At 49.9% G+C, this 22,900-nt stretch overlaps 1 protein-coding gene and 1 pseudogene across 5 annotated transcripts in view; both read left to right on the forward strand.

Moving 5' to 3' along the window:
* The window catches only part of ZBTB49 (zinc finger and BTB domain containing 49), a 22,014-nt gene extending 3,175 nt beyond the window's left edge, over positions 1–18,839 (forward strand). Inside the window, exons 1-9 of one of the 5 annotated variants that reach the window (XM_025051790.1) lie at positions 2,860–2,995; positions 3,264–3,292; positions 3,397–3,509; positions 4,858–5,900; positions 8,213–8,259; positions 12,873–12,946; positions 14,650–14,732; positions 14,818–14,979; positions 17,840–18,839. In XM_025051790.1, coding sequence (XP_024907558.1) covers positions 4,949–5,900; positions 8,213–8,259; positions 12,873–12,946; positions 14,650–14,732; positions 14,818–14,979; positions 17,840–18,516 — 1,995 coding nt within the window. In that variant the 5' untranslated portion in view covers positions 2,860–2,995; positions 3,264–3,292; positions 3,397–3,509; positions 4,858–4,948 and the 3' untranslated portion in view covers positions 18,517–18,839. The other 4 variants (XM_015595000.2, XM_015594999.2, XM_006918994.3 and 1 more) reach the window with 4 other exon arrangements.
* On the forward strand, positions 16,205–16,323 carry LOC112485673 (annotated as a pseudogene).
* Positions 18,840–22,900: the final 4,061 nt, after the last annotated feature.

Here is a 22,900-nt window from a genome sequence, read left to right on the forward strand (position 1 = left end):
GGCGGGGGGGGGGGAGTCTGTTTCATGGCGAGAAGGGCGGCAAGGTCGCAAGGTGAAAAAGGAGCAATAAGAAGGTGAAGTGGGATGTGTGGACTGCGGTTCTGAAATTGCGAAAGACAGGCCTGTGCGTGGATGCACCTGCTGGGTGCGGCCGGCTGTCCCATTCTGTTTTGCCTTTTTTCAACATGGGGTGATCTCGGTGTGTTTGTCGGGATCTGGTGAGCCAGTGGAGGACAATCGAAGCGATGAGGGGCGGTGACGAAGGAGTCCTGGGGGAGGCAAGAGGGGATGGGATCAGGGGGAGAAGGGCAGTTTGCTTTGGAAGAGAGAACGCACACTCCGTCGTGTGAGGCTGAAGGGGTTGGTGGAGGGGCGGGAGGGAAATCTGGAGCTGAGACGGAATTAAAGGCAGTCGGCTTCTATCAGGTTATCCACGGGTCCAGCCTTCTGAGCGAAGTCAGCATCAGTCATTCGTGTGGATGAGGGAGGAAGGAGAGAATGGAAAGGATTTGCGGGAGCTGTTGTGGGGAATGGACAGAGGATCAAAAAGACATAAGTAGCAAACGTTGCTAACCATCATTAAGCGGCACCACTTAGCGAGCGTGGGTTCCAGTGGCCAGGTGTCAGTACGTGCCAGGCGAAGACCAGTGAGATGGTGCCCTCAGAGCTCACAGCAGAGTCGGAGACAGGTGACGGAGCACAGCGACAAGTCGCCTGGGGAAGTGTGGAGCAGGCTCTGTCAGAGCGAGGGGAGTGACCCCAAAGTCAGACTTGAGGAGGAACACTGGGGAAGCGGGAACGTGTGTGAATGGCCGGAAGGGCGTCTTGGGGTCGGTGATAGCTCAGCCGAGCCCCGAGAGGGGAGTGGGCCACCTCTGGAAGGTGGGAAAGTCAGGAGTAAACAAAGCATTTTCAGGATGGCAAGTACCAGAACCAAAAGCTTTTGGGGCGAGAGCGAGGCAGAGGTGCTCAGTTCTCCCCGCTTCAGAAGCCTAGGTGCTTCCAGTGCAGAAGCCAGGGCCCCATGCTCAGCTGACCGAACCATGCTCTGGGCCGGGTCCAGAAATCTGCATTTTTAATAGGCTCTCCAGGATACATTAGGGTAACATTTATTGACTACTTACCTGTGCCCATTGCTATTCTCATTGTTCCCTTGGGCTGTCACATTTAATCTTAGTAACCTGTGAGATAGGGTGAGGAAGGTAGGACATGGAGAAGTCATTTGCCCAAAGTCACATAGCCAGTGAGAGTGGGCTGGGCCTCCAGCGCTGGCCAGGAGCACTGCTTGTTTGGGGATCCGCTGGTAGTTTATTTTGGCTACACACCTGGGACTAAGAGGTTAGGCACTCCTTACTACCGCCGTTACTACCACTAGTAACGTTACTACCATTCCTTACTACTGCTGTTACTACCACTAGTAACGTTACTACCATTCCTTACTACTGCCGTTACTACCACTAAGGGAAGTAGGGGCTAACGTTAAAAAGCTTAGGTTTTGGTTTTGTGGTTTAGTGATGCTTATGCACTGAGAATGAGAGCAGATAAAGCAGGTAGTGGCCTCTCAGGTTTTTAGCATCCCAGACTGCCACGTTGCCTCCGTAGTCTCCTCCCAGCCTGATTGCATTTCTCCCTCGCCAGGCGCACCTCGGAGCTGGGGCAGGCTCGGTCCCAGGCCACTGCGGTAAAGCGAGTATCTCAGTAAAGCACGTGGCCATCTCTTTGCTGGTGGGGGTCATGCCTCCAGTTTGTAAAAACAGAACATCTGTGAAACACAGTAAAGTGGGGTGTGCCTGTGTTCCTCCATAAATCATCTCTTACTAGACGAAGCTCAGAACCCATGTCTTATCTGTGTATTCAGTGTCTAGCTCAAGCTGTTTCCTTTAGTCGTATGTCCTGTACGTGTGTGTGTGTGTGTGTGTGTGTTTCCTTCCCTGGAATTGAGTGTCATGAGGGTGGGGACCTGACGTATTTTGATCATTGTTTTAGCCCTAGAACTGGCCAGTCTATAAATAGACGTCGCATGATGAAACTTTCTGTACCCTCGATGCCTCCCTGTCTCATTCCCAGCCCTGTCAGGGTTCTTGAAAGGGCCCACGAGGCCCTAGGTGACTCTCTGCTCACCCTCCCACCCCACCCTCCGCCCCCATCACGTCTTGCCTCTCACCTGGCCTCACCACACTGCTGCTCGCTGGTGTTTCCACCCAGGTACCCACGGCCCCTGGCCTCACCCCCTTCAGTCTCTGCTACAGTAGTGCCTTAGCCGAGCGGCCGGGCGGGCCGGCGAGTGGGCTCGCTGCTTTGTGATGCCGCCTCTGTGGTTGTCTGGTGGTGGTAGTTCATTTTGACTTGTTTCTTATCTCCCCAGATAGGCTTTCTTCAGTGCCCCATATACAAGTATCAATAAATATTGATTTGCTCTTTTCCAGTTGGCTTTTTGCTAACCTCATAAGTGTTGATATATGTGTGTGTTTTCAATGAAGTATTCCCAAGTAGAAACAAAAAAGCGCATGGTCGTGTTCCATGTTTGCACTGTCAGATGTGGTGACTAAGTATAAATGAAGTCATTAAGTTAAATGTCCAGTTCCTCGCTCACACTAGCCACGTCCCACGTGCTCAGTGGCCCCTGCATTGAACAGTGTCCCTGTGGGACGCTTCGCCACCGCAGATGGTTCCGTCAGCAGCATGAGGTTCGTTCATCTGTCTTTTAAACTGTCGTGCCACAGAATCACGGCCGTAAACTACACATCAGCCAGCAGGTGTCGGTGCCGTTCGGTTTCCAGTCATGCTGCTGAGTGTCACCGTTTGTCCACATTCTTCGCCACAGGTCCCCTGAGTGGTCGAGCATGGACCCAGTCGCTACGCACAGCTGCCACCTCCTCCAGCAGCTGCACGAGCAGCGCATTCAAGGCCTGCTTTGTGACTGTATGTTGGTGGTGAAAGGCGTCTGCTTTAAAGCACATAAGAATGTTCTAGCAGCATTCAGTCAGTATTTTAGGTACGTATTTTAGACTTTCTTCTTCTAATTTTACGGAGAGAAAGCTCTTCTAGCATGGAAATGTTTTGACTAAATTTTATTTTCTCCACAAATTTCACTCTTGTTCTGTAGCGCATTGTGGGATTTTTGCTTTTGTATTTACGGTAATCTGAGTGGAAAAGAGCCTTTTAACTAAAATACATTTGGGGCAATGGAAAGAATTTTGATACTTTGATTATACTCATTCTAATTAATGTCTGTCCTCTCTATATATTTCTTATTCTTTTAGGATAAAAAGATTGAGGAATAAAATTCCTGGTAAGAACGTCTCTGTAATAAATCAGAGAGGGGAAGCGTCTTATATGCTACTTTGTGTTTTCTTTAAACATTTTAGTTTTTGTTTCTCCTTTGGCTCTTCCAAGGAAACAGATTTGAACTCAGTGTACTTTTCCCCATCATCATGTTTGCCTGCGTGAAAGATTTATTTACAAATAGTAATATCATGAATAGTACTTCTGTTATTTTATCATTAGAGGTAAGTGTTCTACATGCATTTTCTGATGAGCAGGATTTCTCTCTCTCTCCAGCTGTGCAGCTTCCTCTTTTTAGTACCGTTTTCCCCTCCTGAAATGCGTACTGTTTTCCCGCTCCAGTGAGCACTGCCCGGAACAGGGTCTGCTCTTTCCCGGATGGTCCCGGCTCACCGGGCTCCATCCCAGCCTCTGCACAGGCCGCCAGCACACGCTGTGCCAGCTCAGCTCGCGAAGGCTGGCGACACCGCTGTCTGTGTGCACAGTGGTCCACACTCGGGCGTGGCCTACTGCTTCTGTCTTCCCAGGGCAGCGGGCTTGGCTCTTGTGATACCTTGGCCGTTTTGAGTTTTCCCCACCCCACTTCTAGTTTGTACTTTCCTGGAGAAAGAACAGAACTAAAGTCTGTTTTGGGGAAGCAGGTGACTACATCTGATGAAATGTCCTCGACAAACCTGCAAGACAACTTCCCTCCCTCAGCTTGGTGTTTTTGCAGAGTACAGACTCCTCCACCTATGAATCTGACGTGTGCCCAGAGTAAAGTGTGTGGCCTTTCTGGTGCCTTTTTTCCTTCATTAACTCATAGGGCTTTTCTCACTGCTGATTTATGGGCCGTTGGGTTGCTGAAAAACAACCTCGGACAGCTAGATAAATTACTGGTTACAAAATGAGTGTGTATCAGGTCCCTAGAGTACTCACATTCATAGAGACAGACTGGGATGGTGGCCGCCAGGGGGCGGACCGGGGCTGGGGGGGGCACGGGTGGGTGGGGGTCACTGTTGAATGCGGACAGAGTTTCTGTTTGGGATGATGAAAAGTTCTGAAAATGGACAGTGGTGACGGTCGCACAAGAAGGAGAATGTACTTAATGCCACCGAATTTACCATTCAGTTAAGTGTTTAACATTATATTTTACCACAATTAAAAAATTAAAATGAGTGTATTATCAAGGATTGGTTTATGATAGCTATTTTTATTTTTAGACTTTTTTAAGGCACTTCAAAATGGAAATATCTTTGTGTTTTATGGCCTGAAATCTATAATTTGTCAGACTAAATATGAATACTGAACCATGTGTCCTTTAGTTTTCTAAATGTAAATGCAATTAATAATATGTATGAGTAATTACATTTTAACAAAGCAATGAATATGTTTTAAAATTTTACTTTGAGAATTACTTGGAAGTTTAGATATTCAACACTAATTCATCTGAATTGTTTTATCGAGTGGCTTGCCAAATTTTTTAAAGGATTAGAGCATATTTAACACCTTGGCATTTATTAATGATAGTTATAGCATTCGTAAGAAAAAGTAGTTGGCACGTGTGAATCGTTAGCATCTTCTCTTTCCCAGGAGCCTCTTTCAGAACTCGTCAGGCCAGAAGACTGACGTCTTCCACTTGGATATTAAAAACGTGAGCGGCATCGGGCAGATCCTGGACTTTATGTACACGTCCCGTCTGGATCTCAGCCAGGACAACGTGCAAGTGATGCTGGACATCGCACAGTGTCTGCAGGTTCAGAACGTTCTGAATCTGTGCCATGCCTTTTTAAAGTCGGCCGCCGCGGACCAGCCACCCGGCACGCCTTGTAACAGCACATTCCCCCTGCAGAGCGCCCTGGCTCCTGACGCTGACTGTGTCATAACTGAAAACTGCTCTCCGCACTTACTGCAGGAGTGTCCGGCCGGTGTTCAGCACGGTAAAGTCTTGGGGGAGTCACACCGTCAGGCGCCACCGTCAGTTAACGTCCACCACCCTACAGGCGAAACAGCAAAACAAGCCACCAACCCCGTAGACGGCAGCTGCGCAGACCTGCCTTGCAGACAGCCAAACTACTACTACAAACTCAGAAACCTGTACAGTAAGCAGTACTGTAAGCAGGCCACACGTCCGGGTCCCGAGAGGAGGCTTGAGCAGCCTTTCGCGCTCGGCACGCCCGCGGACCCCGCCGCCGTGGGAAAGCAGCCTTGCGCCGTCGGTCGATCTGAGTGTGCCCCGGACCCCGAGTCACACAGCCTGTGCCAACCACCCGCCAAACAGATGAGGCTCAAGAAGGCCATTCACCTGAAGAAGCTCAATTTCCTGAAGTCACAGAAATCTGCAGAGCAGACGTCGGAAACCAAGCCGGATGACGGCTTAACAAAGAGGACTGAACCTGCCGGCGAAAACACTGTCGAGAAAGCTGGCAGCCCGAGAGCCGAAGAAAAAGAAAGTGAAGACTTTGTCAGTTCCGAGAATTTTAATTGCATTAGTGAGACGGAGAGGCCCGAAGACCCTGTGGCACTAGAAGACCGGTCCCCGACGCTTCAGTCACAGAAACAATATGCGTGCGAATTGTGCGGGAAACCTTTTAAACACCCGAGCAACCTGGAGCTTCACAAACGGTCTCATACAGGTACACTGATTCAGTACCCGCAGGCAGAAGGAGAGGAAATAATGCAGACGGTCCGACGCTCCTGCCTGCTCCTGTTTTTGTAAGAAGTTTTGCCATCGCTTCATGATGTATGTCATTGATATTTACCAAAAAAAAAAAAATCAAGGTGCATTAGCGACTTTTTATTTTATATTTTTGGTGATGCTGCTTAATCATTTCAAAGTTCTAGAAATGCTTTTATGGAGCCAATTTAGAAAGATGTCACCCTTTTCTTTTTTACTCTAATTATGGACTTACATGATGAACTTTCCATCTCTAAAGAAGTATAGTAAATTATTTTGCTGCATTGAAAATTTCAAATTAATTCTAAAACAGATAAGCTGTATTCAGTTGTCTTTTTAGAATTAGATTGAGTGTCTTCTTTCAAAGCATAATGTAGGGTAATTTGAGTAATTCGAAAAGTTCTCTGGAAAGTAATTTGAATATCAGATTTTAAAAATTGATTTGAGAAGTAAGCTTTTTAATAAAGATTAGCTTTAACCATTTGATATTTTCAAATGAAAATGCTTCCATTTTGAACATTGAATTTTCAGAGTTTTATTACCTTAATTTGTACCTCCTCCCATTTAAAGAAAGTTCCTTTTTTTTCCGGAAGCTTTTTAAAAAGTATTATGCACTACATATGTTTTGTTATACAATATTTATATGTTACATATTACACAATTACTTACACAGTTCTTACATGTTACTTTCTTTCCTGCACTTAAACAAGATGCCTCTAATACACATTATGACTGAATGGCAGTTGTCTTATAGACATGAGAAGCGGTGTGCTGCACGATGCTTCCAAAATAACCGCTTTGAAAGTGCTCGTGTAACTGCAGTTACGGCTGTGACGTCTATTATCACTTTGATTCCTAGTTTGCCTAGGTGTTTACCATCCACACTCATTGTTAAGATGACTAAATGTTTATGAAAGCCCTCGATAAACTATAATGTATTTGAATATAAAGTGCTCTCATTATTATTACTAGTAGTTCAGAATTACTCCATATGGAGGCAGTATCATCGACTCAGTTTTGCCTTGAAAAAAACTTAATTTAGGTCATTCTGCTTGCTTAAATCTCTTAGAGCCTAATGACCACTATCACTTTTATTTGAGAAAGTTATCTGTTGAGCTTTAAAGCTCTTTCGGGTCCTCTGTTAAGGGGCTGAGGGGTCCTGAGAGCAAACAGATCGAGAGCCACTGGAGCAGGGCTGTTAACTTCAGCCACCTGTGAGCCTCGTAGCTGGTGACCTCTGTTTTCAAGCTCTCATATTTCATAATGGGGGCTTCAACTTACATTCTCATTATCCTGATGGTTTCAGACGTAAACATTGTCCCAAAATACAGAATTAATATGCTCATAACTATTCAGAGCCAAAAGCTTCCCGCCCACCCCATCCTTGAGGAAGCCATTAAACAGTTTCAGGAAAAGATCAAAATAAAAGTGTCCTGGCAGGAGCCCAGAAAGCTCGCAAGCCCCAGCAGTACAGGACGAAGGGAAACATGGTGTTGCTTTTTAAAGAGAATCTTAACAAAGCCACTCGTGTGAGGTAATGGGAGAATGGAACCCTTGGTCTTCCGTGAGTCTGTGTACTGGAGTTGTCTGTATTAAAGGCGGTGCCTCGACGTATACTTTTAAAGTATCATTTTCTAGAGACCATAATCAGGCCGCCATGGCTTCTTTGTAGTAGAGTTCCATTCTCTGCAGCCTAGTCTGTACTCAGACGTCATTGTTCAGTTCCTAAAGGCAGAGGTGGCTAAGAAGCCAGCAGGGGACACATCTCCCAGCACGACACCTGTTTCTCGTTGGCATGTTCAGCCGAGGCTGAGAGGGAGGGGAAGGGGGCCCCACGCTGTTGGGGGCTGGCCCTGTTCACAGCTGGTGGGTGCGAATGGGCCCTGGCCCAGTGCAGGAGTGGGCGGAAGGACAGGCGAGCAAGTTTGTGCCGTTTAGCACAAAAACTCACATTTGATTTTCAACCAAACAGACTGTTCAAAACCCGGGGAGGGTCTGAATGCAGCTAAATAAGTTTGACTTCAACATTTATATTCGGAGAACAATTTGATTTTTTGGAAAAAAGTAACTAGATTTCAGTTTGATCATCTCCGCCTGTCATGTAAGGGTGACGGTGACGATGACGAGGATGTGGAGTCCCCGTGCCCGCGCCCCTACGATGAACGCAATGCTCTGCTGGGAATGGTGGACACAGGAGATGGTGTAAACACTGTAAACAATTACTGTGCAAGTAATAAGAATGATTTTACAAGTCGTTTTGTTTTGTTTTAGGTGAGAAACCTTTTGAATGTAACATTTGTGGGAAACATTTCTCTCAGGTGGGAATACTCTTATTTATTGTTAATAATTGGAAACCTGAAACCCAGTGTTGATTCTTATGACAAATAAGACAGTTTTGGCGTCGTGAGAGAGGCCTCTGAGGATATGTGTAACTTAAAAGACTTCAGACTAGATCAGGAGAAAACGATTTTCAAGAAAACAAATTTCTAGTTTATTGGAAAAAAATACCATTTTTAAGAAGCACGTGCGCTCTCACAGTTAACTGCCCGCAGGACAGGTCCCATCCTGGCATCTTCTCTTCCATGAATGAAGCGGACCGTTTGAACGTGCTCCGGAGGCTGCTCGTGATGCGGGGCTGCATCCGAGGCAAACGTCTCTTACTCTAGGTGGGGCCGTAGATGTTAGGCCGTCGGAAAACAGACCAAACAACATTCATTTCCCGCTCTTACTGTCATTTAGCGGCCGACGGGTACCGACCCTCTCATCCAGCCAGTGTTTGTCCCCTGCTGTGGGCTGTCCGCTGATCTGGGCGCTAGGCCTAGAGGAGCCTGGGGAGTTAATGTTTCAGAGGAAGTTCTGAACAGAGGTTTGTGGGAACCTACTTTTCCCTCTGACACAGAAGGTGACCGGTCACCTGCCCTGGGCGGGGCCCCGGCACTCCAGGAGTAGACAGGACAGAAGCTGGTCGCGGGGCAGGCGCACAGTCCTGCAAGGAACCGGTCACCATCCAGGCGCTTACACAACACGGTGGAGTCCGGAGCGGCGGACCCGTGCCAATGCTGTCTCGCTGGGGCAGGGCCTTTCGGGCCAGGCCCAGATCAGGAGTAGGGACCTGGGGTCTGCCGAGAGCGGGAGCCGGGCTCCGCTGAGCACAGAGCAGCGCCGTCTCGGGCGTGTTCCCGCAGAGCCGCCGCCTTCATTCCCGGCATCCAGACCCGCAGCCCTAATGGCTTTCACCCGTCCCGCGCCCTGCCGCATACTCACCACGTTTTGTCAGTGTGGGCGGGGGCCATGCCTGACTCCACATCCAGGGGACCGCCTAGCAGCTCTGAGCGGTCAGCAGGGCGACGCTGAGCGAGCTGGGCATCCGTCTAGCTGGCAGTCTACGGCATGCCAGCTTAGCTGGCCTCAGAGCCAGACCGTTTGGTTTGAGCCTGCCTCTGGCTTATATTCTGTGACCTTGGCAAACGACCTAACCTCTTGGCACTTCAGCCTCCTTATCTTAAAACAAGGATGTCAAGATGGTTGATGGAGTAGAGTGTGTGAGATTAAGTACTTGTAAATGAGCCTCAGGAAGCGTGACCTCCTCGCCTGTTGCGGGCACCTCCTTTGTCCCCTCGGGCTCTGCTCCTGCAGGCCTGTGTTCCACCCGCACCCCCAGCACACTCACTGTTTTAGTCTTTTGTGATGTGGGATTAAATGAAAAACGGACCAGAAAGCCCAGTATACATGTGAACTGAGGTGACGATTTACATTCTGTCCCCTGCTCGGAGCCCTTCTGTGCTCTTCATCGCTAACCCAGGGACGTGAAACCAGATGCCTGAGCGTCTGGCCGCCTTCGGCCTCTTCCCCGCACTGCCCCCGGGCCCACCCTCGGGGATTCTGGCCGTGGGTTTGGGGGTGTCGGGGGGGGGCGTTTTTAGTATGGCATTTTTTGCCGTGCAGCTGAGGTCGGGGACTAGGGCTTCAGACCCCGCCCTGCATTCTCCCTGAGTCGCCCATGGCCCCCTGTCTGACAGACACTATGGAAACCCTCCTCCTTCAGTGTCTGGTTTTCGTCAGATTTTTATGAATATAAAGTTGTGTGTCATGGTTTTCAGATGTATATTGCTGTCTTATTTCATAGTGAAATCGTAAAATTTTTGTGAGCCAAGACTCAAAAAACTCATTCAGTATGTGTTTGTTGCAAGCCCACAGTGTCCAAGGGGCTCTGCCATGTGCTGGGGGACAAAGATGAATAAGGCTTTGAGGAGCCTAATGTTTAGAGGAGGAAATGGTCCTATAAACAATAAAGTACAACAAAATGTTGTACCGTGATGGAAACATGTCCAGGGGACAGTATGGGCAAGAGCGAGAGTAGTCATTTCTGCGGGAAAGGGGTGTTCGGGATGTGGATATGAATGGAGTAAGAGATTGCTCAGGGGAGCCCCGAAGACAGGTGCGCGTTGGCTACACCTGGAAGTAGGTAGGCAGGGAGAGCAGCCATCTCATTACGTAACAGAGATAACTCAGTCACGCCCACCTACCCTTCACCTGCCGACATCCCTCATGGGGAACTGGAGTAAGTGTTTGTGGTGCCTGGATCCGAGTGCTCTCTGTAGATGCCAGAGTGTTCAGTGGAAGTGAGTTTGTAAATATTTTCCCTTCTGGGAAATTCAAAGGTTTGAAAACAGTTTTATCAATAAGAATTGGTCTTTTATGCTGTTTGCTCAATTTAGTATTTAATGCAATTAGTCTTTTAAACAAGTTAACCACAACCTTAATAATCAATCGGAAGGCAGAATGGGACATCGACTCTAAATAACTACTATCATCCTAGATCGCGACCACAGAATATACGTGGATTAATATAATTTCAAACATCATCTGCCCAGATCTCAGGAAGTAAGAGTCATGCCGTACTTTAGAGCGGTGGCCCCCAACCTTGGTGGCAGCAGGGGCCGGTGATCCTATGAGAATCTGAAGCCTGAGGATCGCCACTTACCTCCTGCTGTGCGTGCGGGGGGAGCGGGGGGTGTGCTTTTTATAATACTTATTAGACTAATATGGTCCCTTTATCTGGGGAAAAGTTAATTATTTTCATTATACATTTCCACTATTAACTAAGGAAACATTAAAAAATTATTTACATATCGCTTATTATAATATCGAATGGAAGACTATTTGTATTTGCTTGGGAAACTAATTGTTACACTTAAAAAGGAAAAACGCAGCTTTGTTAAGAAAATTCAAAGACTGAATTTCAATGATAATACATAGTTTACAAAATAGCTCAAAATGAGGGCTCTCATTGAGCAGATGGTGCTGTTGGAATCGTTAAATAACTGATGACCTTTTCTGAAATTTGGAAGCGGCCGATTTGAAACAGTCAGGGCTGCATTATCTTAACTCCAGGGAGCGTTTCCGGAATGGCGGAGAGACCGTTTGTCACGCGGAGTGTGCGGAGTGTTCCGCACGAGCTCGTGTATTCACAGAAACGTGCATGCGCTCAGGCCTCCCCTCTCGTAGGTCAGCCTCACTCAGACCAAAATTAATTTCTGGCCTGGCCCTATTCCTGGAGCCACCACTTTACCTGAACCTGTTTTTCTCCTAGAAAGTGGAGATGGTAATACCAGTTGCTAAGGGTAACTTGGTAATGTGTGTAAAGGCCTGGGGAGACCAGACCTGTATTGCTATTGGCATTTGTTACTTTATTATTGTTATTCATAGCCATTCTATTAAAAGCTGAGTATTTCCCAATATTTTGCCAACTTCTTTCTCTTTGGTTATCTAAACTAAACCTGAGTTTTTTTCTAAGCCACGTTTGTCATATTCTAAAAGGTAGAATCTAATGCAGTGTTTCCCGGAGTCCAATAGACACGAAGACTCACCCATGTTCTATAGCATAAAACACCTGTACATTTCCACTTCACACCCATCTTCAAACCTACAACCATGAACTACTTTTGCATTTTATTTTAGACATTCGCAGGTTTACAAAGCCAAGTTTATTACTTGGGTATTACTGTTTGTTCTCCCTTTTTGGCTTATTTTGTGCGTATTGCCTGTGTATCATTAGTCTTGGGGTATTTGCTCATTTCAGGGTTTTTTTTTTGACAGATACTCTGAAAAATTGAGTATGGGGAATGACAGTTTGGGACTATTAATTTACAGCAACGGAAGCTTTTGTTTCCAAAGCCTAATCTGAAGCATTGGACGGGAGCTTTTTTAATGCCTGAGGCATTTGCAGTCTGTTTCACTGTACTTTAGGCAATTTAATATCAACTTCCTATTAGTACACGGAAGTCGGTTTTATGATCTCCATTTAAATCAGTTATTCTTTATGTCACAAATTGGGACATAAAGGCCCTGCAATGGAGTGACTGCTGTGACTCTCCTGATTTGCATTTGTGCACAAGCCTGGCAGGCAGACTGGCTGTACCGCCAGAGAACATACCGTTTGGAAACGTCTTACCTTCTATATGAACAAAAGTGTGTTTTTCAGGAAGAAACAATATGAAATAACCACGTGCAAGTGCTATTTTTTTTTTTCAAACGATGCTTCCATATAGAGGGTTGAAGTTAAGAAATATATAAAATAATACATCAGGATCTGTTTAACATACAAGCTTAGTGGCCACCACAGCAGCCTGCACAGTGTGTCGGCCGTGTCAGCAGCGGCACAGGGCCCGCCTGAGACGGGACAGGCCAGGGGCTCAGGTGCGGCCCTCTGCTCCGAGCAGACTTGAGACGCTGGGCGGGGGCCCCTTGCCAGGTAGAATTGGGCCTTGACCTCCTTACACGCACCTGGCTCCCTTGGAGTTGTCTTCACTGGGAAGTTGGACTGGGAACCTGGCTAAATCTGTCGGTTTTCCGTTTGAATGTAAATAACTTTTTTTAAAAAAGCACACCTTCCGTCATTGACGTGCTTTTTCTTCTGCTTTCCTTGCAGGCGGGTAACCTGCAGACTCACTTACGTCGGCATTCTGGTGAAAAACCGTACATCTGCGAGATCTGCGGAAAGAGGTCAGTGCTGGGCCGGGGCGTCGTCCCCGGGGAGCGGCTCGTGCTCGGCTCCCTTGGAAAAGCAGGGTTGTCTGCGGCTGTGGCTCCGCACAGGCCGCATGGAGGCTCGCTCTACCCGAGGAGCACCGGCCGAGCCCTGCCCCCCGCGGGGCCTGTCCTGTGACTCGTGAGACTAACTAAAAGAAAAGGACATTAATTATAAGAAACAGAATCTAGGACAGGAAGGGGATTTTTCACGAAACAAAATTATCTTATACTAAAATTTCCATTCTTTCCAAAAATGGCTATTAAAATAGATGAATGCCCCACGGAGGTGCCTGTCAGTGGAGAAAGTGAGCCTCGCAGCCTGAGTGCGCAGACTTCAGCATGAGACTAACTAAAAGAAAAGGACATTAATTATAAGAAACAGAATCTAGGACAGGAAGGGGATTTTTCACGAAACAAAATTATCTTATACTAAAATTTCCATTCTTTCCAAAAATGGCTATTAAAATAGATGAATGCCCCACGGAGGTGCCTGTCAGTGGAGAAAGTGAGCCTCGCAGCCTGAGTGCGCAGACTTCAGCAGAGGGGGGCAGAAAGTGCCCCAGCCCTGCACCCACATGGGGCTGTGGGCGTCAGCAGCAGGAGGACAGGGCCAAGCCCGAGGGCTCTGTAGGGTTTGGACGTGGGAAGTAGGAATCGGCTTGGTGGCAGTCTTCTGGAGGTGGGACGCAGCGTGAGGACATCGTCCCTCCTCCGCGCAGCAGGCCCGCCCCGTTTCCCCTCCCCCCCCACTGGGATCATTCACCGGGAGCCCAGCTACTCTGCTTACTTACCTGTCGTTCATTCACCGTGTATCAGACACCTACGACTGTGTGCTCGGGGCTGTGATGGGAACATAAACATTAACAGTGTAAATCCTCTGCCTCGGAAACGTTTATATTCGAGTCTAGGGGAGAGATGGCCACAGAGACAGTCAGCGTTCTCTGATGCAGGACGCCACACGTGCTCTGGGAACACCAGGGGGAGGAGCCAGTTTCGATTCAGTTCCAAGAAAACAGTTGTCTGCAGATGGTAGGAAAAAAAAGAAAGAAAAGCGACCCAGCTTAGCGTGCCTCCCTTCCCGCTGTCGCTACCTGAACGCCGGAGGCCGGGCTCAGTGCCCGGGGTCGCCTGCTGCTCATTTCAGGTGGCTCCTGGCATAAGCCCCCGCTGCTTCAGATGATGCCACTTCTGGTCCCGGATGTCTTGTTTTGCGTGGTGTTTTAAATGGGAAGCTTTTGAACTTTATTTAAAAGAAAGGCATGCAGTGGGGAGAGGGGTGGAAACCGTGAGGCGTGCGTTCACCTCATCTCTGCCGCATCTGCCCCGAAAGCACAGCATGTCGTTGTCCTGTCAAGGGCAGCGGAAAGCACAGAGCCTGGCTCCCCGACCCCAGGGCCCGGTGGATTCCTGCCTGGGCCGAGCTAGTGACTGTCTGGTGGGGGAGGGGGTGGTTAACGCAATCACGTGGAAAAGTGTCAAAAAGTACAATGCTGGTAATATTCTCTACTTTCCTATTCAAAAGAGGAAAGAAGTAAAGATTTTTTTAAATGCATATTTGGAATGAAATCAGCCACTTCTGCTTCCGTGCCGAAAGGACGTTGGGGGCGTGGCTTGCCGTTCCGAGGATCTGCAGTGAGTGGAAAGGCTGCTGACTGCGTTTCCCACTCACGTTGCAGGTTTGCGGCCTCTGGCGATGTCCAGCGTCACATCATCATCCACTCGGGAGAGAAGCCACACTTGTGTGACATCTGCGGCCGAGGTAAAGCTGTTTCCCTTTTGCTCTCGAATGGTGCGGATGGGAATGTCCTTAGCGCTTCAGCTGAACAGCCGTCTGGCCCCTGCAGGGTTCAGTAACTTCAGTAACCTGAAGGAGCACAAGAAGACGCACACGGCCGAGAAGGTCTTCACCTGCGATGAGTGCGGCAAGTCCTTCAACATGCAGAGGAAGCTGGTCAAGCACCGCGTGCGGCACACGGGCGAGCGGCCCTACAGCTGTTCCGCCTGCGGTGAGTTTCCCACCCACAGACCAGCTGGTCCCTGGGCCGCCCGGGGCGGGCGGGCCGCCCGTCTGCTTGGGCGTCTCGGGTAAACCGTCCCTTTCCTCGCAGGCGACACGGGAGCCATCCTGTTTCCTTACCTCGTCACGCGGTCCTCACTCTGTCACTCCTGCGTTTACGTGTCAGACATTCACTGAGGGCCTTCGAGGCCCAGACCTGGCCTCGGGTGCTCCAGGTGCCCGGATGGCTGAGGCGGAGTCCGGGGGCCGTGCGCTGCTGGTCCGGGTCGCTGGGCGTGGGCCGTTGCGGGTGTAGGAGAGCCTGGGGTGCAGCCCCAGGTGCTCGAGCACGGGGCGCGGGGGCTGCCGGCTGTCACCCTGCTGGAGCATCGGGAGCACGCGACGGGGTCGCGAGAGGGCTTCTTGACATTGTGTGTTGTGAAGCCAGGGTGACTTCTGTGGGCGTTTGACACAGCAGGGTCCTCAAGGGAGCCGAGGGATGCTAACAGCCCCCAGTTTCAGAGTACTTTATTGTACGGACAAGGAAACCGAGTGAAGTCACCTGTTACCTGTCATCGCAGTGTTCCGGTCTCTAAAGAATGTGTGCGTACCTGTGACGAGTACTTGACAGTGTCAATAGAATTGACGTTGGATGAGTGAGGAACCATTTTTTTGGATGAGTGAGGAACCATTTTTTATGGTTTCCTGTTTAGAACAAATGGGGGAAACACTCGGAGTTCAGCTGCGGGAAGCCTGGAATGGGGGCGCTGTTCAGAGAGGCTCATTCAATTGCGATCGGCGTCTAACATAGCGCAGGACTTCTGGGTGTAAACGGAAGACAACTCTGTTTTCATCCCCCAATTAAACTGTACACAGACCGCCTGGATACAGACTTAGGCAACTCCGCGCTATTCCTATCACTCTTAAAAATAAAATTGCATCACTTTAAGTCACGAATGCAGTCTCAAATCACTAATATAAAGTGTCGGTTCCAAATTATTACAACCGTCAGCTTTAAATTTTCTCCTCCCACCACAGCTAGGACTGTCGCTAAGACCCTTGTGGAGGAGGGAGCGAGGCGGGGCTCTCTCTTGCGCAGCCCACGCTGCCCCCTCCCCCACCCCATTGACCGTGGTTTCCGCCCCTGACAGGTCGGCTTGGGGACAAGGGGGAGAGAAAGGGAGCTAGGATGTTGTTTAAAAATTGCGAACCCACCACATAAGAATGTTCTTGCAGTCTACGGCCACGCCACCCTGAACAACCCCGATCCCATCTGATCTCAGAAGCTAAGCAGGGTCGGGCCTGGTTTGTACTTGGATGGGAGACCACCCAGGAAGACCAGGTGCTGTAGGCGGAAAAGAACGTTCTTGCTCCCTTCCTGCTGGTGGGGACGTGCGTTGACCCGAGGGAGAGCGAACGCCTCCCTTGCTCCTCTCTGTGGGAACTCTGCTTGCTATGAGTAAAATTCATACATATTAAGAACCCTAAAAATGGTTTTTCCCTTCTGCCTAGTAATTTCACTATTGAGAATTTATTGTACAGAAAGAATGAAAAAGATGTCAACTGAGCATCAGGTATAGTAGCAAACAGGTAGAAGCAGCCCAAATGTGCATCCACAGGGGAATAGTTACGAAGCTTCTGATCCATAAAATGCCACATATCTGAATAAAATGTGTCGTAAAAACAATACAGCAAACTGCAGAAACGCTTACCGTGGTGTCGAGTGAGGGCAGCGGAGCTTGCCATTGGGCACCGTGTAGAAGCGAAAACACAGAAAGGTTGCTTTGGTGTGTTTCAGTCTTTCGTATGTGGAAATGTGAAAATAATGAGATCGGAGCCACTTTAAAATGGAGCGGGAGCTGCCTTGCAGGCTTAGGCCTCAAATCTTTGGAATGTTAAAACAAGGCAAAGTAACCTTGGGACAGGACTTAAAGTAACATTGTGTCCCAAAGCACTGTTTGCAAAGATAACGAGAAAGCAGATGTTATGGCTACTGGACCGAAAATCAAAAACATTAGAATTAGCGTCACTATGTGATGTTATCTGCGCTGACAGCAACGGCCTCCCTCTGTGGATGTGCCGCTCCCCCTTCTCCTCGCTCGCCCCTCGCCTTGGCCTCCTGATCGGAACACTGTTTGGGTCTCCGCCTGAGTCAGTGCCTCCCAAATAGCTATTCTTTTTTATCTCAAATAAATGTTTGTTGCCTCTCACTTTAAAAGGCCCTTTATTTTTAGGTTACCAGAAAACAAAAAAGGGACCAAAATTTAACCCATGGGCACTGACATCTACTTTTGTTCAAAGGCTTTTTTTAGATAGCCCAGGTTGCTGGGCTAGCTGAGTTCAGACTGAGTTCAGACAGAGTGGCTTACGGGTAGGGTAGAGGTTCTAAAGACATGTGCACATGGTTGTGCCGTTTGTCCTCAGTCCTTGGAAGACGTTATTTATGACTTTTATAAGGTCATTTACTGATTTTTCTCTTCTGTTCTTCCCTGCTCTAATCGTGGAAACGTCCACCTCGATCATGTACATACACAGAGAAAGGAAATGGAACCAGGAGAAATGTGTGTAAAATTATGTTGAAAGCTGACCACATAAGTGCCTTCAGAAAAGATGTTTCTAAATCACAGATTGGCCATGTCATTTTTACGGAAGAGTAAACAGCTGACAGGGGTTCCCAGCATGCACAGCTGGCTGGGAGGCTGGGAGGCTGGGCCGAGATGCCCTGGCCCAGAGGCTGCAGGACTGGGCGGGGGGTGCTGCTGGCAGGCGGCGGGGCTGGGCTCAGCTCCGGGAGAGCCAGCCGCGCAGGGTCGAGAAGGGGCGGCCCCCCAGCATGCCCGCTTCTGAAACGGGCCCTGTTCCTTTCCCAGGAAAATGCTTCGGGGGCTCAGGCGACCTCCGCAGGCACGTGCGCACGCACACCGGGGAGAAGCCGTACACGTGCGAGATCTGCAGCAAGTGCTTCACGCGCTCGGCCGTGCTGCGGCGGCACAGGACGATGCACTGCAGGGCGGGCGACGACGGCCAGGACGCCCTGGCCGAGCTCGCCCAGGCCATCGAGACCTCCGACCTCGAGAAGTCGCAGAGCTCCGATTCGTTTTCGCAAGACGTGGCCGTGACGCTGATGCCCGTGTCCGTTAAGCTCCCCGGCCACCCAGTGGAAGAGTCAGTGACAGAATTTGAGGACCACGCTGCCGGCTCCTACTGCAAGTTCCGGTCCGCGGCTCAGCCCCAGGGCATCAGTGACCAGGACAAGCTCCGCCTGGACCCTGGCAAACTCGCCAAGGCCCAGGGGCAGCACGGGCAGCAGCAGGCCTTTGGCTACGCGGCCCTGGACGCCTCCCCCAGCGACGGGCCGCTGCCGGCCGACGGCATGTCTGGGACCCGCTCGTCTCTGGCCGCGTTGGACAATCACTGCGGCGACCCCCTGGGCAGCCGGGCATCGGCCACAGCTTACAGGAACTCGGAAGGTCAGTTTTTCTCCAGCATGACCCTCTGGGGGCTAGCGATGAAGACGCTGCAGAATGAAAACGAGCTGGACCAGTGAAGCCCGCCCCGGTGCCGGCTCTGAGCCGGGCGGAGCAGCCAGGAGACGGCCACTCCCGGGGCCCCTAAGCCCCCAGGGACACTGGGACCGTGCCCCTCCTGACCTGCTGATCACTGGAAGCCTCCTGAGCCCAAGGTTTGGGAGCGAGGCCTGCGGGCCCACCGTGGACAGACGCCAGAGCGGGGGGTCTCATGTCACAGTAGCCGGAGGCTTGAGAAACCAGCCCGCTGACTTCAGCTGGCATGATACCCGGTGGACTTTGGGTCAACGACTGTACATTTTGGTCATGTTAAAGGGAAAATATATATATGATAATACAAATATTTTTGCATTTTTACATGATTGAAATTTATAGCATTTTGTATTTTTACACAAAGATTTTATTTGTATATGAAACTCATATGATAATTTAATTGAGTGAATGAAAGTTGCCTTTCTATATGTGTGTGTCCTCCGGCATCTTCATTAATCTAAAGGCCATAGCGGTATAAAAATATCAACAAAGGCTCACCCCACAAGGATGGGTACCAGGTTCGGGTTGGCCATCCTGGGACAGTGGCTTCAAAAACCATCAGGACAGAGCCTGAATCCTGGCTGCCACTTACTGGCCCAGTCCTGGGCGAGCTACTCAGCCTCAGCCTCGTTGCTGGGTTCTCCCTTCTACAGCGTGGCTGGCGTCTACCTGGACACTGCCCATTGGGAAGTACCTGCGGGGGTTGCTTGGCAGGGCTTTCTACCGGCCTACGTGAGAGAGAGGGTCATGTCCACAGGGCTGTCGCTAGAATATGAAAGAGATCGAGCACGTGAAAATGCAGTCACCTGTCAGCATGGGGTACTTGCCTATAAACCTGCTTGCACAAAGGACCGGAATGTTTGAAAGCACCCCCAAAAACTGTCATTATCAGCTCTAACTCAGAAAGACAATACAACCAATGAGAAATGTGGGCAGCTGAGGATTTTCAGGGAAGAACGCGGTTGCAGAGTAGAGCATGGAAGTCAGATTCCCGTTCAGTCCCTGGTTTCCCCGCCCATTAACTGCACCGCAGTCCCGCAAGGCCCGGGCAGCCTATCTGACCCCCGCCTCACAGAGGGACGAACCCACGGTCACATGGGCCCAGCAGGCTGCACAAGAGCGTGCAGCTAGGAAGGGCGAGGACGGAGGTTTCTGGGGAACGAACTTGGCGCACAGTAGCGGCACGTGCATGGTGATGGCCCGCCCTCCCACTGCCTCCAGCACCCCGGCCCCAACCGCTCCTCACCCCCACTGGGACCCACAGTCCTTTGATCCACTCGTGTTTCCACGGCCGCTTATGCCCCTCATGTCCCTGTCCACCTCCTTCCCAGGACAGACGCCGTGCCGTGACCCGCCTCCAGCCCCTCCCCAAATGACCCGGCGAACCTCTGCCCCGCCCTCTGTTCTCGCACGTGGGGCGCTGCGCCCGGCTGGTGAGAAACAGCCGTTGTCTGGTTTCTACCACAGCTCACGTCCGATGGGCCCTTAGTGCCATTGCGTGCCCTTCCTCGTGGACCTGGACCCTGCACCGTCCTCGAGGACCTGTCACCCGCTGCTTCTCCAGCCTCCACACGTCCTAGTCCCACCTCTCGCTCACGGTCCTGCTTCCTGTCTCTCCAAGGACACAGAAGCAAATAGGAAGGAACCTCCCTCAAGCTCCCCCACACCCACCAACCGCGTAGATTGCACCCCCATGTAAAATGCCAACCTTCTCCCACCCACCCCTTCATCCCCCGCACCCCCCCCCAGCTTTGTTCTCATTAGGACTCACCACTGTCTCGCCTGCTGGAGATGTTATGTCCCCATCAAGACGTAAGCTCTGGGATTTCGTCTCGTTCACTGCTGTATCTCCAGTGTCGAGAACAATGGGACTTAGATGCTCAGTAAATCATTGTCAAAGGAATGTTCTCGGAACACCTTTCAGTCAAAATATTGGACCTCCTGGTCGATCCTCTAATTTACTCTTCTCTCTGGAACCCTGTTCGACCACGCGACTTTTGTCCCCACTACTCCACTGACACGTGTCCAGGCCTCCATCGCTGACCCAGCGGTCATCTATCAGTCCCCATCTTAGCTGACTCTTCGGCAAGGCTGGTTCAGGAATTAAATGGCCCCCTCCTCCTCCGTGAGACAAGAACCAGAACTTTCTGGAAAACCTCTCCCTCTAGACTCCCCCGGACCCCCTTAGGCGCCTTTCTCTCCTCTCGGCCCACACTTCAAAGCACCCCAGATCAAAGGCCCCGAGCCCTTCCCTGACCTCGCTCTCGCCCTAGGCCATCTCCACATGTCTAATGACCTTAAATGCTATTTGCTCATGACTCCCAAACTTACGTCCCCCCTGGGCCTGTCCCCAGAGCTCTCGAATCCTAGACCCGACTGCCTACCCGTCCTCTTCACCTTGAAGTCCAGTCGACATCAGACTGATCATTTCAAAGCCAAGCTCCGCCTCTCCCCTCCTGGTGCCCACCTCACTAAATGGCACCCCCATTCTTCCAGCCGCTCCGACTAACGACCTCGAGAGTCAACCCACTTCCACCGGCAAACACTTAGGGAGCGCCAGCTGTGTGCCAGGTGCTGGGTTTGCCGAGGCTCAAAGAATAAGACCTGCTTGTGCCGAGGGGACTCTCCTTGAATAAATCTCCCTGATGAGGATGGTAGTTTGTTCTTGTAGAATCCAACTTTAGGAAAAAATTTAAACCAGGCTCTCTTAATCCGTATTTCTGATCTCTCCTCTTTCTCTCCTATCACTCTGCCCGAAGCTCTAACCTAAATAAAGGAAACTTAGAAATGGAGAGAAGGCTGGAAGCGTGCGAATGGGTTTTTGGACAGCAAATTACCCGGCACCGCACCAGCATGTTCTCACGCACAACACCTTCGACACCCAGCGAGGTGGAGCACCGTCTACATCTTGCTGTATTTCCTTCCAGGAAATTTTCCTCTGCAATCAGATACCAATAAATTTACCACTTGGACATGTTTTAATGAGCTCATATCATACATACTTCTTTGCCTTTTCACATAGCAAATTGTCATAAATCGTTTCTTGTCGAAAAAAAAATGTGTGTTGACATTGATGCTTGGAATCCCCGTCTCTTATTCCCATCACATCCCTTCAAGTTGAGGATGTTTGTGAAGAGCCCAGCACAGTTCTGGGCAAATAGCGGGTGCTCCACAAAAATGCCCTTTTTTCTTGGCTTTACCAGAAAATCTGTGGGCCGCTCTGGCTGTTTTGTGTTGGGTTTTCTTCCAGCCAGCAGGTGGCGATATAGCCCCTCACAATAAGCAGAGACGGCCTGGATTACCTGCTTTGCCGCAGCCCTCTGCAGATCACAAAGCACGTTCACCCACCTGAGCCCCGCTCAAACTCCCCAAAAAGCCTGTTGGCCAGGTTGCATTCTCTTCCCCCAGTTTGGAGGAATAAATCCTAAGAAAAGAAGTTGCTTGCTCATTTATTTTTCATCCTCGGTGAGTGCTGACAGCATCCCAGCCTCCAGGGTTACGCAGGCTGTGCCCCGGGAGCACACAGCCTCGGCCTCTGCCCTCACAGCCCTACGAAGAGGCACCACTCAGCAGAGTCAGGACCTCGGCACAGTTCCCGGGGCTCTCCATGTCTCCTCCGTACAAAGGGGCTTAAAAAAAAGCTCTGTCGTGGGTAACCCTTAAAAACATGATGCCAAGTGAAAAGCCAGACACAAAAGGTCACATGTTTTATGATCCCTTTTATATGAAATGCCCACAATAGGCAAATCCATAGTGAAAGAAAGCAGACTAGTGGTTGCCAGGGGCTGGGGGAGGGAGGAGTGCTAATGAGTTTGGGGTTTCCACTTGGAATCCTGGACCCTCAGGAAGAACATATCTGCTAAGAAGAATGCCTTGTGGTTAATCGGATCCAAATTCATAACCAGAGTCTCGCAGCCACCGTTTACAGGGGCATTTCACACACTCTGCACATCAGGAGGAAGCCAGTGACTGAGCCCCCAGCCTCCCGCATTGTGTCCCTGCTGTCTGAGCTGACCGCTATAAAAGAGTTCCTGGAATCGTATTTCAGCCAATGAGCTGAGACCTGCCCCATCCAATTGGAGCTGCACTATATCTTCATTTGCATATTTGCCAACCAATTGGAGTGGCTCCATAATGACAAATCAAAACAGTGCTTTTTGGACCAATCAAACTGTGTGAATTTGGAGTGCTCATTTGCATAGAGATGGACCAATCAGGGACCAGGGGTGGGACTTTCTCTGCATATAAATTAGCCTCCCTTCCTTCCTGGAGAAGCATGTAAATTTTGCCCCGAGTATCTGTTTTCCTCTGCCAGCTGTGAAAAACCAGCCCTGCCTCCATTTCATATTCATTCCAGTTTTCCTGACCTGA

This window comes from Pteropus alecto, unplaced genomic scaffold (genome assembly GCF_000325575.1).
Source record: "Pteropus alecto unplaced genomic scaffold, ASM32557v1 scaffold5, whole genome shotgun sequence".
Taxonomy (NCBI): domain Eukaryota; kingdom Metazoa; phylum Chordata; class Mammalia; order Chiroptera; family Pteropodidae; genus Pteropus; species Pteropus alecto.